Source organism: Eschrichtius robustus, chromosome 7, assembly GCF_028021215.1.
Source record: "Eschrichtius robustus isolate mEscRob2 chromosome 7, mEscRob2.pri, whole genome shotgun sequence".
NCBI classification, from domain to species: Eukaryota; Metazoa; Chordata; class Mammalia; order Artiodactyla; family Eschrichtiidae; genus Eschrichtius; species Eschrichtius robustus.
Genome location: NC_090830.1, coordinates 9,384,432 through 9,403,107, shown reverse-complemented (window position 1 = coordinate 9,403,107; position 18,676 = coordinate 9,384,432). Strand labels below are relative to the sequence as shown.

At 36.5% G+C, this 18,676-nt stretch overlaps 1 protein-coding gene across 2 annotated transcripts in view; it reads right to left on the bottom strand.

The window, feature by feature from the left end:
- HEATR1 (HEAT repeat containing 1) overlaps nt 1–18,003 on the bottom strand; it is a 55,818-nt gene extending 37,815 nt beyond the window's left edge. For both annotated transcript variants that reach the window (XM_068547552.1, XM_068547551.1), the window contains exons 1-17: nt 17,921–18,003; nt 17,445–17,618; nt 16,658–16,874; nt 14,669–14,810; nt 13,044–13,145; nt 12,456–12,596; nt 11,466–11,677; nt 11,178–11,311; nt 9,902–10,004; nt 8,881–8,991; nt 8,349–8,466; nt 7,147–7,254; nt 4,363–4,458; nt 3,833–3,921; nt 2,539–2,750; nt 2,076–2,197; nt 1,301–1,492 (exon numbers count right to left, since the gene is read on the bottom strand). In XM_068547552.1, the coding sequence (XP_068403653.1) occupies nt 1,301–1,492; nt 2,076–2,197; nt 2,539–2,750; nt 3,833–3,921; nt 4,363–4,458; nt 7,147–7,254; nt 8,349–8,466; nt 8,881–8,991; nt 9,902–10,004; nt 11,178–11,311; nt 11,466–11,677; nt 12,456–12,596; nt 13,044–13,145; nt 14,669–14,810; nt 16,658–16,874; nt 17,445–17,586 (2,241 nt within the window). In that variant the 5' untranslated portion in view covers nt 17,587–17,618; nt 17,921–18,003. The remainder of the gene's footprint in view (nt 1–1,300; nt 1,493–2,075; nt 2,198–2,538; nt 2,751–3,832; nt 3,922–4,362; nt 4,459–7,146; nt 7,255–8,348; nt 8,467–8,880; nt 8,992–9,901; nt 10,005–11,177; nt 11,312–11,465; nt 11,678–12,455; nt 12,597–13,043; nt 13,146–14,668; nt 14,811–16,657; nt 16,875–17,444; nt 17,619–17,920) is intronic.
- Nucleotides 18,004–18,676: the final 673 nt, after the last annotated feature.

The following is an 18,676-nucleotide window of genomic DNA, read 5'->3' as shown; positions in this document are numbered from 1 at the left end:
TTTTCTCGTTTCATACTTTTACTGCTTATCTGAAGAAGGTACATGGTCAAATCCCCAAACTTGCAGATGATTCTAAACAAGAAGCAAAACGTTAAGGTGCTTAGATATTACACTACAAGTGCCAAAAGGAAGCATGAGAAATGGCGCAGGAAAACAACAAACGAGACTCCATATAGGTGAGCGCAGAATAATAACTTGGTAGTAAAATAACCCAAAGCCAGACTTTTAAGATAATGTCTCTGGTGAGGGATTTCACTGGCTCAAAGTGCTGCTACCGCCGAAAAGATGCTCGGGTCTCTCAGAAAGGGCATCAAATATAAAACCACCTGTTATCTACGTATGTATAAAACACTCGATTTGTCCACACTTTACCACTGAGAACAAATACAGTCCAGGTCACCACACTTTCAAAAAAATAAAGAAAGAAGTTAAGAAGGGCTCATCTGGGTATGTGGGTGTGTATGTATGTATTTATTTGCCACGCTACGTGGCTTGCAGGATCTTAGTTCCCTGACCAGGGATCAAACCTGGGCCCTGGCAGTAAAAGAGTGCCGAGTCCTAACCACTGGAATGCCAGGGAATTCCCTGGGTTACTTTTTAAAATATGAAGATTCAGTCTCTTAAAGTTTACATAAATTTAGCTATAATGGCTATGACCAGAACTTATAAAATCCTGAGGGTATAAGTGAACGTCAAAAAGATGGGATTTGTTGAGCAACTCCTACAACAAGGAACCCTCTGAAGTCTGGAGAACAAATAAAAACAAGATGCTATTAAGTACAAGACACTATTCTATGGCAGATATTAAAAGAAATAATCTATAACCCCAAGGTGTGGTGTTTGGTAAAAATATCAACAACTGAAACATGTTCCTTAGTAAGACTGTCAAAGATAATAGTACGCTGGCAAAATCCAAATTAAAATAATACAAAAGATCTATTCCAGTAAACAACAGAATGAAACAATACTTTATTCAAGCACTAATATATCTGGTGAATTCCTCACCACTAGACGTAGTTAAGTATAGCTTGGATAATTACCCAATAAAGATGATACAGGGGAGAGTCAACTATCAGACACAAACACCACAAACGTGAAATTCCATGATTCAATTAAATTTCTTGCAAAAGGAAGACAGCGCCTAATCCACTATCTACTGCTACCCAAGGCTGCCTCACATTTCACCCCTAGAATCCAAAGACTCAGCATCTCAGCCCCCGATTTTCAGTTCTGCTGTGATTAACAGGCCAGGCAGTCACTTTTCTAACATTCAACTTTCCAGAGAGTTTGCACTCCTTACCACTGTAGTAATGACACTTTCGAGCTTCTTTATTTTTTTCTGCAACAAACTGAAGACTCTTGTCGCAAATGGAAAATGAGTTTCTTTTAAAGATGAACAGCAGGAGACAAGTACAGCCAAGATCACGTGAAAAGTCACTTTCTGCTTCAGGCTAAAGGACTCCTTTTCTCCAACACTTATTAAATCCTCCACCTTGAAAAATAGACAGACTCCGTGAATGGTAGCTCTTGGTTTGCATAAAAACAATTTTCTCTACCTCTGCCTATCTAGGTATCATGTATTTCATATTTAGAGTGAGATGATAAATATAAAACCTTAAAAAAGTAGTAAGCATTGATTTCTGGGTAACTATAAAAATAAATAATTTCAGAAATTATAACGAACACAACTGCACTTGCCAACTGGACGTTTTTATGCCTTTAAAAGATTTACTAAGGCAAAAGAAAATTTCTCCTCTTTTAGATTATATTTTGCTATTTAAACAAAAAATATGACTTTAATATTTTAAATGAGAGGAGAAAAGGTTTAAAAGTAGACATTATATTCCTACTGGTCCAATATAAAACCAGGATGAAATAAATTACATAAAATGTTAAGGATTTCAAACAATCTGCAAAATATACTAAACACTATGTTTTTAAAACAAAACAAAGTACTCAAGAATGGAAAAGTTATTTTAAAAAAAGAAGAGGAAGAATCTAGTAAAGCAAACACTGAGAATCCAATAAGATTATGAGAAGGAAACCCAGGGGGTTGACTTCGACAACATACCTACCATCTTTAACATTGAAGAGGGATCCCCTGAATTTATATTATCAGCCAGCAACTCAATCATCTTCTGACTTGCTACACCAATTAGTTCTCCTGACTTTGTGCTTTTAATCACATTTTCAAGAGCTGTTTAAAAAAAAAATAATAATTGAACACCAGAGGGCCCTTATGTTACTAACACTCACCTAAATATCATGTCAAGTAAAGAATTTAGGCAAAAGTTTTACAATTTTCCTACGAAGGTTTGCTTTTTATTTTTCTTTTCATAAAATAACGAATTCTTCAGTGGGTCAGTGTTCTTTTCACTGTATACTTTCCATATTAGCAAAAATTTTTTAAAATCTTGCTGGCATGTAACACAATGAACAATTTCAAATAACAATCACTGCCAATTTTTAATTACGGTTATCTTCTTTTTTTAAAGTGTCACCTGTTCACTTTTTCTAAAAAACAACTGAATTTCTTACCTTCTTTCCAGCCTCTTAATAAAGGATGCAGAGAGCAAATTCCTGATTTTGATAAATATATAGCCATTTTCACCTCAGCAGATTCCATATCATCACTGTTGATGACCATAAATGGCAGCAGGTGCACCACCACCTGATTCGACAACTGATCATTCTCACTCAGTATCTCTGCTTTAATTAGTATGTCTGCTGCTATCTCAAGCACACTGTACCTAAAAGATACATAAACACATTTGGTTGAGACACATGAGAGACTTCAGTTCAGCAAAAAATCATTGTTACATTTTTCCAGCTCAACTGACACCATCCTGGTCTCTTTACCAAACACATTATTGAGAAACATCAAGATATCACTTAAAATCCATGCTAACAAAGGAGTTATTTGGGACATTAATTTTAAACCAACTCTGTCAAATCTTTCTTTTTAAGAAATCATTAGGTTAACTGTAACATAAAACATATCACACTATACATCTCAACTCCACTAGAAATCAGAGATTCACTCATCAGTTCAAAAAATATTATCTGAACACATACTATACGCTAAGAACTAAACAGGACACAAAAACCTGTAAGACATGCTCTCATCCTCTAAGGAGCTTAGTCACTTTTCCATGCAAAAAGCTTAGGTGCCAAAAGTGAAATAACGAAAGCTCATCAAAACATTACAGAAGGTATCATGTGCCTCTGAGCTTATTTTTTATTTAATATATTTGTAATTGTTTTAATTATAAAGTGTAATATATTATCCTTGTAAAGTAGAAATACATTATATAAAGCAAAAAATTAAAGCTCCTTCCCATCCTACTTCCCAGATCTCAGTATTATATCATACACTATACGCTTCTTTTTCCATTTTATTAAGAAAAATTTCAAACATAGAGAATACTACAACAAATCCATACAAACCCAAATAAAAGTGAACTTGATATAAGAATTTCAGGCACTTCCCTGGTGGCGCAGTGGTTAAGAATCCGCCTGCCAATACAGGGGACACGGGTTCAATCCCTGGTCCGGGAAGAGTCCACATGCCTCGAAGCAACTAAGCCCGTGCGCCACAGCTACTGAGCCTGCGCTCTAGAGTCCTCGAGCCACAACTACTGAGTCCGTGCGCCTACACCCCGTGCTCCGCGACAAAACAAGCCACCGCAATGAGAAGCCCGCTCGCCGCAACTAGAGAAAGCCTGCGCCCATCAAAGAAGACCCAACGCAGGCAAATATAAATAAATAAATAAATAAATTTATTAAAAAGAAAAGAATTTCATTAATTTATTTAGGAGATACAAATACATACCATCCCCTTTTTTTTGAAAGTTCTGCTCTTTGAAAGAGATTCAGGAGATTTGAAACTGTCACTTCTGAACTAAACTGTTGTTTGAAAATCTAGAGAGAAAAAAATACCCGTAAGTAAATTTTTGCTTGCTTCAAATATGGTGTTTGTTAAACGAACTTTAAAAAATTATGAATTATAAAGAATTTATCTCCCAAGAATTCCAGTATAATTTAAAAGTTCTATGAGACCAATTTCTTAAAAGTGCCATTCAGGATCCAATTTCCCAGGATCCCTACGTATTTACTACTGATAAAAATTCACAAAGCACTTTTCCTTTTTAAAAGAACTTCCAAATATATAAAGTTGTATAATCTAATTACTCCCATGTGCTTTCCCCAACCAGGCTTAAGTCTATGCTCTCAACAGAACAAATTTCCAGTGAAAGCATAATTTCCAAATATGTTGCTGCCTAGAGCAGAGATTCATGTGAGAAGGGTAAGTAAATATTTACAAACAAAACATGCACGTCAATGAACAACAAATTCACTCACCTCAAATGCACTTATAGCTGACAAGACAACATCTATGCTGTCATCACCTAATCGGGTTAAAATAGCTTCTTTAATGAAAGACTCATCGATACTCTCCTGAGCAATAGAAAAAAAAATATTAATTTAGTTGTTGCTAAAACCTCTGAAGACTTTACATTAGAAAGGAAGTATGGTTTTGTGAAAAGCACTCCAGAATTCCAGTTAAGGAACACAGGTTCTGCTGCCCCGGATGCGAATTAAAAACTAAGCACACTTGCGTTGAACTAGGCAAACTCTAGAAGTCCTTTTTAGATGAATAATTGTTTGGTACAAACTCTTTCCAGTTTCCACTGAAAATATAATAAGATGTGCACTTAAAATACAATTTTTGCATTAAAGAGTTCATCTTGTTAAAATGAGAACCTAGATTTTGGGAGAGCACAAACTAAAGAACCAGAATGTCTAAGTTTAAATCCCAGTTCCACCACTTACTGGCTGTGCGACCTTGAGCAAGTTACTTAACCTTCCTAGGTCTCATTAGTCTCATCTATAAAATAGGGCTAATAATAATACCTACCTCAAAGGGTTGTTACAGGATCAAATAATACATATCAATACTTAAAACAGTGCTTTAGACATAGTAAGCAGTGTTAAAAGTTAGCTTTTAATTTTCAAGGTTTTTACAAGGATGATGACACGTGCTGATGACTGCAGTCTGCCCCAAAAAGTTCATGTTTTTCTTTTAAGTAACAAAAGAAAATAAAGCATAAAATCATTCACAGTAACAGAAAAATAAGACTGCTAACCAAACTGAATATATCTCTACCTGTAGGTGGTGAAAAGAAAAAAAAAACAAGTAAATAATCCCACAGAAAATAATGTAGGTCAGAAGGTTGGGAGACAAAAAGTAAAATCCCTAAAATTCACAAAACTGAAGTCAAAGTTTAATGCCAAATGCCAAAATTTTCTCAAAAGCTAATAAGTAGCCAAATAGCTCAATCTGGAATTCGAGAACAGAACAGAACCTATGTCCAGACATTAACAGAGAAGGGAAAAGGAAATCAAAGCATGCAAAGACAGACATTAACTGCAATTACAATACTAAAGCCTGTAAGTTGAATGTATACACTGCCCTTCACTGAAAAAACTAACAAATCCAGAGGAGGACAGGGTAGGACGGGATTAAGAGTAAAAGCAGGAAGGATAAGAATGGCTTCAAGAATATTAGGAGATTGTAAAGCAATTATACTCCAATAAGACGTTAAAAAATAATAATAAATAAAAAATAAAAAATAAAAAAATTAAAAACTAAAAAAAAAAAAAAAAAAAAAAAAAGAATATTAGGAGATTCCAGGAATCCCGCTTTTTATTCTAGGCACTGAAATCTTCCTATTACAACAAAGAACAATATTCACTGAGTTTAATTATCCAACAAATCAATGAGACAAACTTACCAGCAATTTATGAAAGAAACATAATTTGTACCAGATCAGAAATGAATCAAGCCAAGCAATATTTTTCAAATTTGAATACATCTACCATTTTAAAAATTAAGTATAACTCTTTAAAAATATAAGAGAACAAAAATATTTTTAAATATTTTTAAAATTACAAATTGAAAAGTAAAAAAACTAAAAACAGTAAAATTCAAAATTAAATAAACTTAACGTGGTAATTATGATTAGCTGAAATTAAATTCTACTTGTAATACGAATCTGGTTTTAATGGCCATGACACAAGTTTAGAGTTCAGTGTGTTTATACTACTATGTGCTATGGAGAAACTAAACTCTGCTAGCATTTTTCTCTAGTCTAGAAATTTTCCAAATATGCAAATGGTAGTACATGAGATGATTTTAGATATTACACAGATGAACAATCTTATTTCAAACTGTATTAACTACAGTAAAATGTACATACAATTAGCACTTCAAACGCATGATTTAAAAGCTATGTGAAATAGATGAAGAGGATAATGCAGTATAAACTACTAGGTATAAATTAAGTTACAAGGATATAATGCATAGCACGGGGAATATAGTCAATATTTTGTATTTACTTTGTATGAAGTATAATCTATAAAAATACTGAATTACTATGTTGTACACTTGAAATATAATATTGTAAATCAACCATAACTCAATTTAAAAAAAAGAAAGCTATGTGAAAAAATGAGTCCATTTAAAAGAAACTAAAGAAAAATTAAAAAAAAAATTAACATCAGTGGTCAGCTAATACAGCAAAAAATTTGCTTGAATGACTAAAGTTTGGAAAATACTGCTCTATTTGAATCACTGCAAAGTCTTTGTAAAATATCATTTTGTTATAAAGGCTTTATTTACAAATTAAGTCAGCTTCTGTACTTACTACCAGAAGCCACCAAAATTTTAAAGACAAATGCAACTTGCAGGTACCGAAATCATGAACAGGGCTCCAAAAGCTATCATTCTGATGTCCCCAGATACGCTCATGTTAAACTTAAGACTCAAATTCAAATTTCAAAACTAAAAAATTCTCAGATAATTTATGCTCCTCTGTAAATTAATCTATAAATCCCAGGTTGAAAAACTCTTAACTAAAGCCAACCTAATCATCTGCAACGTGGAAACATATACAGGTTAAAATGGTGGCTTCTGGCATGTATGGTCCTAAATCTTTGTCCAATGAATGCCCATATTCTTTATTAGGCTTATCTCTATAATTAAACAATATTGATTCTAGGTGGTAACTTCAATTTCTTATTCTAGAATTACACTGCTCATCATAAGGATAAAAACATCACAAATGAAGGCTACCTGACACAAACCTTTGATGTTGTCATGACATTTTTCAGATGATTAATGGCCAGAAGTCTCACAGGAGCAAGTGGGTGATTCAGACTGAGCATCAAGGAGGTATCAGAATCTGCTAAAAACTACAGGATTCAGCACAATTACCACATGATCTCGCCATTCAATCTGAGCAGCACATGATCAAGAAGAACCAGAGAAAACCACCCCGAGCTGCCCAACTTATTCAATAACCACCATCTAATTTCAGAAACCAAAAAGTAAACCAAACTGAAAGTAAAAAGTAAAGCAAAATCTTTGTCTCCAGAACATAGTATGAGTAACAGCAGATAAAAAAAATTTGTTTTGTGAATGTTGTGATTTCATGTATACTTGTGCCTACATCTAGGTTTAAATTAGTGAAGTAATTCTATGAAGTAATTTTGTATTCTTTATGTATATCTGATTCCAAGGTGAAAAGCACCTACGATAAATCACTGTATTAGCGCCTAAATGAAAATATAAATCAAAAAAATTGATCACTGAAGAGAATGCAATTCATCTAAATGATGTAACAGTGACACTCAAATTAGTGACAACTTTATTTATGTATTGATAATTAGACTACGAAGGAAGTCTATCAACATATGATTTTGGAAATGAAATACCATTAAAGACGAAAGTCTAATTATGGAGGAGAAAAACCCAAACAATCATATTTCTCATCCTAACATTTATTTTCAAGGCTAATTATAAGAACTACTTAAATGTCTAACTTCTAGTATAAAGACTTAGGGCGAATCACCAGAAAATTTCTGAAGTTCTAACATAATCATGAAACAAAATCCACTTCCCTTTTCCTAATCAATGACTTAAATAGCCACACGTGGCTGGTGGGTACTGCACTGGAAAGGGTAGAGGAGAAAGATAAGGAACACCAGAAACCTAAGTTAGGCCATCTTTTGGTGATTGCTAATGAGCATCATATGCAAAATTTCCAAACAACGCTTTTCCAGAAATAAGTATCAGGTTCACAGTTATCTAAAAATTACTGTACCCTTCTCCAATTATTTAATTCCTGCCTCAGAGTCTTACTTCAGCTAACTAGGCAAACGGTATAAAATCTTCTCTCTCTATGAAACTTCCCAAACAGAAGTGAAGTAGCAAATTTCCTTCCGGAGCTCTTCAACTAACCACACAAATACCCGTAAGTGTCATAATTCCCCTGAAAAAAAGTTACCTGATACTTTCCACCACTTGCAGAGAGAGAGATAAATTGGTGAAAAAGCTCCTGTTTTTTTAGGTCTGTAATTTCCTTTAGGCGTTCCTCTAATACGGCATCTAATGTTTTGGGATATCTGGGATGAAATTAAAGAGTTAGTTCATTACTCTTAACAAAGTTATTAACCACACACACCATATATGTATAAAAGAAAAAATATAATTTTTTAAATTACTGAGATTGAGACTTAAATTTTTGACAAATGGAATACGTAAAACCAAATGATATTGATCAAGTTTGTTACTACGACTCTTTCAACAACAAAAAGTCTATATAAAAAAAATTATACTCTCCACAGTCCCCACACAACCCCTATTTTCCCTTATATTTCAAATATATTTGAATCCTTTAATTGTCCCTTCCTCAAAGGTAGAAAAGAAGAACATTATCTTTACAATTCATTCACTATATTAAGTTGCAATTTGTGAATCATCTCTTTATAAAACAAGAGGTACACATTAAGAAGGGCACAAACACACACACAACTCACCTGTTTTCTACAAGTCTGATAAGTGGAAGAAACTGCTCATTAAGCAAAGATACTTTATTAGAATCGATTTCTTCCTGTGAGCTATATGAAATATACTCCTCAAAAAGAAGGCTGCAGAATAAAACAAATACCGCAGACATGAGAGTTACTATTTATTGAATCCTACTACATTCTAGGTGCTTTAGAAATATTCTCTGTCAGACCTCTACAAGATAGAAATTAGACTCATTTTACAGATACAAAAACTCAGACTAAGAAGTCTTATAATTTGCCTGAGGTCAAACAAGAACAGCAACAAGAGGCAATACTCAGTGAGCCCTATTGAGCCATATAAAGTAGAGCAGGTTTTCCACCCTTGTCTGACTCCAGAGCCAAGCTCTCAACAGTACTTTGCATATTTAACCTCACTGAATTCACAAGCCAACTATGGGAGCAAGGGACACAAATGACACGCCCACCAGATAGGTACCTGCCCAACGATACACAACGGCAAACCGAGATCCACGCAGCCTGACCGTCAGAACTTATTATTCTACTAGCCGGAGGTGATAAGATTTAAACCTACATCCGACCACCATGACTACATTCTTTTCACTGCATCGAGTTGCCCTTCAAATAAGAAAAGAAGACGGGAGGCTGAACTATCTTTACTTCATGCCAACCCTCAGGATTAAGTTTCTAGTTGATATTTACTGATTACCAACTGTGATGTATTGTTTCAGGCATTCTGGTCCACTTAGTACTAGAAAATTTTAAACAACCACAAATTACATGTAGTATAACCCAAATTTCGTTTCACTGTTAACTTTCCATGACCACATATAAGCACTAAAGACAAACAAGAGAAATTACATTTTCTGTTGCCACAATTATTGGACTAAGTACTTATAATTAGATGAAATGGCATGGACAAAGCAAGAAATACATTATAAAGGGATACTGGAAAACTGTTAGCCAACCCTGAAAAGTATACTAAGCCACAAAAATACAAATCAAAAGCATGTCAAAAGTAACAGCTTACCTAGCCAACAAATGGTCTAAGTTGTTCTTCAAGGATATATTTGTAAGTATGGCTTCTAAGAGTCTCCTATAGATTTGACCATCCATCTCTTCAGTTTCTTCTCCTTAGCATATATAACAAATTAAAATTGATTGGGGAAAACGTTTCCCGCATGTGTATGCTATTAAGTTTTTTTACAGCAGAAAATCTTTCTACAAGAATAACTTTAAAACACGTACATAACGACATCCAGCTTTTTACCTATTTTCAAAAGTGTACTTCACCTGTTTAGTCATTTATATCTTTTCAAACCACCTTTGTATACATTACCCTCATTTATCCTTTACCTGATATTCCCTATATTTTTTAAAAACAAGTACTATCATGCCTCTCTCACAAATGAAACGGAAGTCCAAAGAATATAGTCTTTCCCCAGGCCACATTACAAGCGGTGAAGTTGGGACCTGAATCTACATCTCAATAAACTATCCTGAATACAGGCTAAACTTCATCTCAAAGCCTCCTTACCGAACCAAGAGCTGTCATCTTCCATTCCACATTTATGAATGAACGTTAGCCCTGGCTTCATTACTCATCACCATCAGAACAGGAAAAGTACACTTTCATTCGTGCTAGTCATGTTTCTGAAACTCACGTTTAAACTGAGATGGAGTTAAGCAAATCTTATTTTCCAATAAATGGACATAACTTTAGAAATGACTTTCTTAGTATGTCTTTCTTAGTCCAGTAGCAACAGGACCAAGTATTTCTTCCTTGTCTTTCTATATTTATTGAAGGGTGAAAAATGTATAATGCAAATAATCACCTTCTAATTAACTTTTGGACTTTTTTTAAATTTGGATTTTCATGCATGAGATTTTCTTGGTCTTATATTTCCAGTGACTCAAGGGAGAAAAACTGTTTTGGCAACTGGATATTTATTGTAAATGAATCACTAAAGTTCATTAAATATCTAAATGAGAAGGGAAAGTTTTACTGAGTAATGTGTTTTAATTGTTTCAAAATAATTCCAGTCTTTTTCATGTAGAGACTGTGTGAGAACACATATTTTAAAAAAAAAAACAACACTGAGCATATTACTCATTTAACAAGGATTTCCTTTAAACATGCTCCCCACCTCCAATGTTTCTCTATTCAGAAAAATAGATACATTACACAAAAACAATTAGCAGAAACTCTAAATATCTTCAAGATGTTAACAAGGATGTGGTTCCTATTTTAAGAGAATCACAGCTGAGAAAGGAAGTTTCTGGACACAACATGTAAAACCACATACCTGTAACATGATTAACAATGGAGACAACCAGATGGGGAAGCATGTAACGGAGAAGAGGACTGATGTCGTATGTTTCAGAAATCCCGTGAAGTAGTGTAACAAGATCAGGAACAGTACATAAGTGAGGAAACGGCCTTTGAAGAAGCAAGACATAAGATGTTGACTTCACAAGTTAGACAACGAATGGCAATTTTTAAAAATAGTGTAAAATTTATCTTAGGAAAAAAACTATTCAAAATAACTTCATTCACTTGTAATTATTATCATTGCCAATTCAATTATACGTACTTTTTCCCCAGGCTCTCTGGCTTCTGTCTCTGCAGGAGCACTGTCAAGCAACCCAATCCATCCTTGATCAGAGAGGGAATTCTGGTCAGTGTTTTGATGATCTGTGAAGCCAAGGAATTGACGAAGGTATCTTCCATGGTCACTTTCACCGAAATCTGACATATTATCATGTACGTTGCAGCTCTGTAATCTGGTAAAGATGATTTCAATCCCTAAATATATTTTTAAATATAAGGAAAAAAAAGAAACTGTGTTATTTTATCCTACTTAAAATGTTACTTTACTTTGACAAACTGGAAATGTCATAAATGAGAGATTAATACAACCTAACACACACTGAGAGTCAACACTCCTCGGAAGTGAAAACATCAAGATGTTGGCCCCTTTTCCTGAGGGGACATGGAAATGAGACAAGTCTCTTGAATGACAGAAGGGATCTCAGAAGGTCTCCCAACTCAAACCTCCACTACACATCCTAACAGGAGCCAAGGAGTCTTCTTTTATATGAAAACATCCACCTGTGTAAGGGAGACTTCAGTCAGGAATAAAACAGTGCCTGATTAAAGACAATAATTTTGGGACACTGGTGGGAAGCAAAGCAGTTCCTCCACTGGGAATCTGGGACGGTGGGAGGCAATGAGGCACTTGGGGAGAAGAAACACTGAGAAGCAGAAGTCAGTGCAAAAGGAATGGTAAGAGAGCCTCTGCCCTGAAGAGATTTTCTAATCCGTTCTCTTTCCACTGAGGTAACATGAATCTGGGAGAAGATGGCAGGGCCAAACAGCGAACATTCATCCCTAAGGAGCCCTAGCTAAGATCCCACTCTGGTAAGTTTTTAAGAAGTCATATTTTTTACCTATAAATTAAATCTCATTAACCACCTGAAATAAATTATCAATGTAAAAACATTGATGTCTAAGTGAAATTTTCAAAAGCAAGAAAATTCCTTCAGGTACAAAATAATCTACTTTACACATGAGCGGGGCCAACCTTTTGAACATACGGGAACAGCTTGGCGACTATATTGTCAGATAAGTCCTCAGCGGTCACCAGAGCAGACACGATGGTAGAAGCATAGAAAGTTAAGAGCACCCTCATCTGAGCTGAGCTCCCAGGATACTCAGCAAAAACCTGGAAAAAAAACCCACAAACCACACACAGTTTTAAGAGTGAAAGGCCAATCAGATGAAAGTATAAAAATATTTACAGCTCTCCTCAACTACTTCAGGCTGACACTTTAATTTTACCATATGTAACATTACATAAACACATCTAATAGTTCAATTAAATATGACAAGAATGAACAACCTTCCTGACATTTTTAGATTGTGTCTTTGTTTAAACAGTCACTGTAAATAGGATCTGGCAAGGAAGAGAATAATTTATTTTTGTAGAAAAACAGCTTTGGTGATGAAAGACTGATCAAGCTGCTCATGTGCCAAAACAGCAGTTCCTTTAAAAAAAGGGCACTTCTTCAAAGTCCCACTGTTATTAGAGAAGGCCTTCATTTGTTTTCTCGATGAAGAGGAAGCAACCTTCTAATGGAATTATACATTCATGAAACAGTTTACTACTCACCTTCACAGATTTTGTCACCAGACTACAAATGAAATCCATGAATCCAAGATCTTTGTAGCAGTGGGTAACCAACGTTCCTTTAGCTAAGGGCACTCCAGACTGCTATTATAGACAGAAAGAACCAGCTATTACTTAGGACATTCATCAACTCATCATTATTTTTAAAGTACCTTCCAAAGTAACAGCTTCAAACTGCTGCAGTTCATAAGTACGAAATATAGTCTTTCCTCATCGCTGTTGGTAAAAGATGAAATTAACACATAAAATTGTGCAAACTTTAGAAATTCAAGAGAAGGCCAAGCAATGAGTGTGGAGGTACTCAGTGAAAAACGCTCACTTATCACGTGTTGCATTTTGATATGTATTTATCTAAATCTGGATTCTCTAGATTCTTAGTAACTCTACTGGTTAAATTTGGTTTTTGAGCCAATGTGATATGGTTCCGTCACTACTTCACAGTAACACTAGTAATAGAAACAGAGAGGAACACGGTCAGCTTATACTGCTCTTCCCACTGCCTAGCACTGTGCATGGCATGTATTAGTGCTCAATAAATTTTGAATAAATCAATGAAAAAATAATTTGAAGTGAACTTTAATAGGTAAGGGGGGTTTGGATACCTGAAAAAAGTGTGCCTAGAGAACAGCAGGGTCTGTGTGTAGACTAGGGGAAAAATAATTTTGATGTTATTAGCAGAGTGAACGTCAAGTAGTTGGATTAAGAAGCTTTATTTTAGGTTGGCCTTCTCTTCTTGAACATTCTTTAAGTTCAAGTGCTTTACATGCAAACACTTAAAATTTTCTTCTAATTAAAAATTCCCATTCCCTTTCTTTTTACTAATTCTGACCATGGACCTCCTGTCATCACCCATCAAGTTAACTCATTCCACAGGCCCAGCCTGTTAACCTACTTTCATCCCCATTTGCCCTCCTGCTGGCCTGAATTGCCGTGTTCAACATTCAGTAAAATTCTTGCTAACAACATACATCTACTTTCCTCTACTATAGATGCAAACAAAGTGATAATGGCAAGTCAGTTGTTTTACTGCAAAATCATGCTATCTGATCTCAGCCAGAGCTTTCCTGTAAGACAACCATCCTATTATTCATCTGTAAATTAATTTTCTAGCATCTTCTTCACAACTTTAATAATTTCCGGAAGTCCTTCAAGTATCCTTATCCTTTTAATTTTTGTAAGTATTTTATGCATTTCTTCACCTCTAACTTGTTTTAAGCTTCTCAGTTCCAAAATTTAAAATGCCAGACAGCATGGTATAGTGGAAAGACAAGCTTTACAATCAGATCTGGATGCAAACCCCAACTCTGCCACTTTAGAGTTACATGAACTTTGGCAAGTAACTTAATTCTCTGAACCTGTCCTCATCTGTAAAAATAGAATTTTGTGAGAATCCAAGATAATAAAATACAAATTGCCTATCCTGATATCAGGTACTAAATGAAAGCCAGCTATTATTCATAACAGTTTCAACTGGAAGTTAGGAAATAAAAGTGATGGAGGTAATACTTGGTCTACTCTCAGGAGCACCAAAGACTTAATTTTTTCCAAATTATACCTTTAATGAAGGTTTGCAATGATTATAGATACATGTCATTCAACAAGCATACCTTAATTGGCAATAACCAGAACCACTTGTGCTTTGAATTATTAATTTTTAGAAGCTGTATAACCCGCACAAATATTCTTGTCTCGTGGTATGGGAGAACACAGGCAATGAGGCTATCCTGATTATAAAGATGGATATGGAACCTGGGGAAAAAAAAGCAAACAATTCTAACTGACACAAAACTTACAAGCGTGTATTTCCTTATGTGTCCAAACGGTGTAACAATGAGCTAAACCCACTTAAAGCAACCATACAACTATAAGCAAGGTATAGCGCACTTAAAGCATAGGCATGAAAGTACTCAACAGGGTTTGCCAATTCTCATGCAGTAGCATTTTAAAATATTCACTATCAAAATTGACATCCATTCACTTTCTCTCAACTTTTTTTACAATCCATTATTACATTAACATGACTTTGGGATCAATGCAGTCAAACCAACAGAAAACCAAACTGGTCAAGTAGGCAGCAACACTCAGCTTCTCTCCATGCTCCAAAGTTCACCTTCCACAGCTCAGTTTCCTCACCTCACCTAACTATCATAATCCTAAAACCAGAAGACTAATTATAAAGAAAATCATATTACTTTCTTTGAATAAAAAAAAAGATCAAATTATAACCATATTTAATTTGTCTATGAACTTTACAAAACTTGGTATTGGTCATGCCACCCTAATAACATAAGACAGATTTATTAATTCTGTCAGATCCATTACATCCTGTCTAGCCTTTAAGATCTAGCTCAAATGCATTCTTTTTCAAGATGCTTTTCTTAATTCTCCCAGCCAAGTGATCCCTCTTACATCTGTCTTAACTCTCCTATCCTTTCACCTGTACCTTTCTTACAGCACCACGCCCCTTGCCTTTTATTAGTTCTATAATATGGCTTTAATACTAGCCAAGACATCACTTTCTCCATGAAGCTTTCCTCAACTACTTCAGGCAGCACCACATGCCCCAAACTTTGTATACACCCTTATTGTGGCATTTCTTTCAAAACAGTAAGAAAGGGCAGCCTATTCATCCTTGTATTGAACTTAATGTTTGCTAAATAAATAAGTTACATGAATAAATAAATGCAAAACCAAACGAAAAAAGTACTCCTTACAGTAACGATCTATTTGGGGTAAATTAAATGCTAGAAGACAGAGGGAAATAGTACAGGTTTGATTTTTTTTTGACTGATGAATCTAATGATACGATAATGAGAAGACCCAGGTTACACTTATGTTTTCTCAATGATTCACTGGCTTCCCTTACCCCCATGCCTCTAATTAATGAAGTGGAAGCCTTTCTACTTTTAAAACATACCTAGGAGAAAAAATTAAAATGTGTCAACTATGATGTAATACCAGTGTAATGCAAATAAATGAGAAAATAAACTGAATAAACCTACTGAGACAATTTCCAAAGTAGAGTAAAGATCAGACCTTGGAAACAAAATTTGCATCTCTGCTTACCAGTCATGTGACTCAGCCAACTTAACTCTTCTACACCTGTCTTCTCAACTGTAAAATGGGGATAAGAGAAGCATCTCCCCACAGGAATGTCGTGAGTGCTGAGATAATGCGTGCAAAGTGCTTACCACAAGGCCTGGTGTATAAATGTTCAATACACATTAGCTATTATTGTTTTTCTTAAGTTATGGTATTTTAGAGAATACTCTTACTCTGTTCCCAAACCATTCTTTTTGTTATTTTGGCAAGAAGTTTAATAACACCCTTTGCCCCAAATATGCAGTAACAATTTGTAACGGCAAACTGACACGAGCCCCTCAGAACTAATGAGGCTAGACTATTCACTCAAGATCTTCAGTAGCTCTACTTCTCAGTATCAACAGAAATGAGTTCAACAGTAGAAGGGCATGCTTACCTCACCCAATACAAATCGTGTTAATCTCTTAATACACCTGATTTTTCAATTTTAAACTTTAAATGTAAAAAGATCAATGTTATTAGCCCATAATTATTTCCGTAATTCCATTTGCTACCTGTGGATCAACCACTCCAGACACTTCTGTGCCGGCTTCAGCAGGAAGTAAGGAGACAGGTGGATAAGAAATAATGAAATGTTTTCATCCAGCTGTTTGTTCACTGCTTTGGTCTGAACGCTCCGCTCCAAGGTTTTTGCTAGCTGGCTGAACAACGGTGCTTCAAAACGCTCAAAGGAAGGATCGATACCAAGCAGCTCTTCCAGGCCAGTGCATCCTAGGAAAAGGCCACTTTATTTAACAATTCTTTGCGAGCAAACTCATCTCACCCCTCTTTTACAGTGTTACTTTTGCCTAAAACTCTCTGAATTCTTTTAGCATATATAATCTGTAATACAGTCACAAACATAGACTTCTAGTTTCCAACACAGAGAATAAATCTCATCTCACCAACTAGGAGAACAGAAATACCTTTTGGCAGGGGGCCTTTTTTCTTTTTTCAATACAATACAATTTCAATACAATAATTAGGCCAGTCCTAGGAAGGCTCCTCCCCTACCCTCCAGCCACAGCCTCTCGCCCCTTTTGACTGTTCCTCCTCTCTACAGCTTAGATGACCCCCCAACCTTGTTTATCACCTGTGACATTCAGATGCCGCTGCCTATATACATTTCACGCATCTAGCGCATGGCTTTTTGTTATTCTCTTTCCCTTAACAACGTAAGTCAGGTTAGCAAGTTAGAAACCGCTAAGGAAGAGAGCGGGTCAGAAAAGAAAACAAGAAAATACACCAACATCCAGGAAACACACGCTTCCCAGAGCTTTCCTAAGTTAAAGGGTAGCTCACCAATGGCAAAGGCGGTGTCCCTGTCGATGGTGGCCGCTTCCTTGGGGTCAAACAACAAAGAGGCAACTTCATCTCTAGATAAGAGGCTGGGATCACTTTGAGGGAGGGCGAGTCGTTGGAGCTGCTGGGCTAAGGACGTCATCTTTCAGGCCAGCGGATTTCTAAACACACAGGCTAAGAAACATAACCCCGTGAGAAGCCTCTACAAAATTAAGAAGGTGGCTTAACGGTAAGCAGCAAATGCCTCACGTACAAGCAACTTTCCTCCGTACTCAACGCGGCCGCGGACACATCACCTGCTGCCCGGGGACTCGCGGACGCCGGAGGTGCAAACACTAAAGCAACAGCGTTAACAGTTAATTACAGCCCCGGGGGCCGCGCCGAACGTTTCTCAGCCCCGACTCCGCGGAGACTCGAAAACCAGCGGACACCTTACGCTCCCCTGTATACCAACCCGACCCACAGCTCCCGCTCACCCGGAGCTCCACTTCAGTCAGGACTCAAAAGCCAGCGAATCTTCACAGCAGCTCCCACGTGGTACCAATAAGTCCAGCTCTCGCCCGGAAATGTGGAGCACTCCTCGCGCGAACTTCCGGTCTCAGGCACTACGGCAAGTGAAGAGGTACAAGCTTGCCCGAATGAGAAAAGGCGACTCCGCCCCCAGACGGCAAAGCCCTGCCCCTCCGCCGCGCCGGACTTCAGGCTCAGAATCTGCGGTCCGCTAGCTGGGAGCTAGTGGTCTGTTTTTGGCTTGTGGCTGGAAGTTTCAGTTTCTGGGCGGGCCTTTTGTGAGCTTTAAGGTTCTGTAGCCGGAATCATTCATTCAACATATACGTATCCAGCTTTTACTAGGTACCGGCAGCACCGCGCAGTGGTTAAAACTGTGAGCTGCGAAGTCACAGCCCGGGTTCGTATACCCGCGCTAACGCCTTTGGGCGGTGTGAGCTACACCGAATTCTCATCTCTCTGTTTCTTACCTCCTCTATAAAACGAAAAGAAGCTGAGAATTTCAGGCGATGAGCTACTGATCGCGGTGCGAGCCGCTCCGCAAATTCTGGACACAACCGTCCTGGGGCTTGGGGGCCATCCCTTCCTCCGCTTTGCATTCTTGGAGGCCACGCATTGCTTTTTGTTTGTTCGTTGGTTGGTTTAAACTAACCCTGGTGAGAAGTAATTTACAAACGAAATCACACACTTCAGTTAAGCAATTCGATGAGTTTTAACAAAAGAAT